This window comes from Chiloscyllium plagiosum, chromosome 48, assembly GCF_004010195.1.
Source record: "Chiloscyllium plagiosum isolate BGI_BamShark_2017 chromosome 48, ASM401019v2, whole genome shotgun sequence".
NCBI lineage: Eukaryota > Metazoa > Chordata > Chondrichthyes > Orectolobiformes > Hemiscylliidae > Chiloscyllium > Chiloscyllium plagiosum.
The window spans coordinates 2,696,799-2,699,092 of record NC_057757.1 but is presented as its reverse complement, the minus strand read 5'-3'; the positions used below and the strand labels follow the sequence as shown (position 1 = coordinate 2,699,092).

Below are 2,294 nucleotides of genomic sequence, written 5' to 3'. Positions count from 1 at the left end.
TAGGAAGGAGACCAGAATTGCACACAATATTCCAACAGTGGCCTAACCAATGTCCTGTACAGCCACAACATGACCTCCCAACTCCTGTACTCAATACTCTGACCAATAAAGGAAAGCATACCAAACGCCTTCTTCACTATCCTATCTACCTGCGACTCCACTTTCAAGGAGCTATGAACCTGCACTCTAAGGTCCCTTTGTTCAGCAACACTCCCTAGGACCTTACCATTAAGTTTATAAGTCCTGCTAAGATTTGCTTTCCCAAAATGCAGCGCCTCACATTTATCTGAATTAAACTCCATCTGCCACTTCTCAGCCCATTGGCCCATTTGATCAAGATCTTGTTGTAATCTGAGGGCCAGGATAGGATAAATAGACAAAATCTTTTCCCTGGGGTGGGAGAGTCCAGAACTGGAGGGTATAGGTGTAGGGTGAGAGGAGAAAGATATAAAAGAGCCCTAAGGGACAACTTTTCCACTCAGAGGGTGGTACGTGTATGGAATGAGCTGCCAGAGGATGTGGTGGAGGCTGGTACAATTACAACATTTAAGAGGCATTTGGAAGGGTATATGAATAGGAAGGGTTTGGAGGGATATGGGCCGGATGCTGGCAGGTGGGACTAGATTGGGTTAGGATATCTGGTCGGCATGGACAGGTTGGGCGAAGGGTCTGTTTCCGTGCTGTACACCTCTATGACTCTATGAAGTGTTTCATCCTGTGATGATGGTCAGGTTATTTTGTCCTGTTTTTGCTTTTGTTTAAAGAGAGGTCGTAAGGTCGATGTGCCCAGCAGTCTCCCAAAACCACCGGAGCTTGTGAGGCCTTGGCTTTTTTTTAAAAACGGTGAAACAATAGAAGCAGCCTGGCTGGGTGTGTCCAGCTCTCACAGGGTTTCTCGTTTTGTTTTAGTTTCTCGGTTCCACTTTAAGCAGTTGTTGTTGTTGTGGGCTTCAAGAAGTAGATGGTATCTCTTCCCCTCTCTCAGTTACAGCCAGGAACTGGGGCTTCTCTCTCCTGCTGGGTTCATTTGCCCTTTTGCTCAGGGAGGTGTTTATGGAATGTGACCACATTGGAACAGTTAGTCAGTAATAGTTGCTATATCTATTATTCTGTTAGGGTTTGCAACAGAGTGCAGTTATTCTAAATTCCTTTTTCATTGGTTGTATTTTAACCACAGTGCTTAAATAAATTGTGTTTTACTTAATGTTTGACCAATCGAATTGCACCTAAAACACGGTATTTCATATTTGCCTTTAAAATAAGAAGATGTTAGGGCCTAGATTACCTTCTTAAAATATTTTGAGGGGGTGGGGGTGGGGGTGAATCTTGGCCTGGTCCATAACGATGCGCTTAACCGAATGGATCATTTGTGCGTCCCGCAGTGAGGAAAGTTATCTCTTCCATCCCGACATGTGGGACTCGGTGTGTAAGAAGCCTAAAGACGTGATTGTCTTCAACGTGGTCCTCTTTGCCTTACTGATCGGATTCAGCGGCATCGAGCTGGTACTCTGCCTGCTTCAGATGATCAACGGCCTCTTCGGGTGCCTCTGTGGGACGTGTGGCAAGAGCAGAGCGGTGAGTGTTAGACGTCACAGTCAGCGTTGACCGAGGAAGCAAGCGCACACACTTTGTGCGGTTCCTCATTCAAGGTCCACGCCCGACCTCCGATCGGCCCACAGCAGCCTTGCATCTTAAACTGTCGGGGTAATACCGCCGGATTAGTAACCCAGCGATGGATCATAGAACCCTTACAGTGTGGAAATAGCTCCTTCCACCCAACAAGTAGGTGGAAGGGTGGCACAGGGTGGCACAGTGGTTAGCACGGCTGCCTCACAGCACCAGGGACCCAGGTTCAATTCCCGCTTCGGGCAACTGTCTGTATGGAGTGTGCACATTCTCCCAGTGTCTGCGTGGGTTTCCTCCCACAATCCAAAGATGTGCAGGTTAGGTGAATTGGCCATGCTAAATTGCCCGTAGTATTAGGTGCATTAGTCAGGGATGAATGTAGAGGAATGGGTCTGGGTGGATTGCTTTTCGGAGGGTCAGTGTGGACTTGTTGGACCGAAGGGCTTGTTTCCACACTGTAGGTAATCTAATCTAAGTCCACACCAATCCACTATTATCCTGTATTTACCCCTGACTAATGCCCCTAGCCTACACATCCCTGGGCACTATGGGCAATTTAGTACGGCCAATCCACCCTGACCTGCACATCTCTGGGCACTATGGGACAATTTAGCACGGCCAATCCACCCTAACCTGCACATCCCTGGACACTATGGGACAATTCCCCA

The 2,294-nt window shown here is 47.8% G+C and overlaps 1 protein-coding gene across 1 annotated transcript in view; it reads left to right on the top strand.

The window, feature by feature from the left end:
- Positions 1 to 2,294, top strand: part of LOC122544319 (transmembrane 4 L6 family member 1-like) — a 26,706-nt gene that overhangs the window by 22,733 nt on the left and 1,679 nt on the right. Inside the window, exon 4 of the mRNA XM_043683486.1 lies at positions 1,383 to 1,575. Coding sequence (XP_043539421.1) covers positions 1,383 to 1,575 — 193 coding nt within the window. The remainder of the gene's footprint in view (positions 1 to 1,382; positions 1,576 to 2,294) is intronic.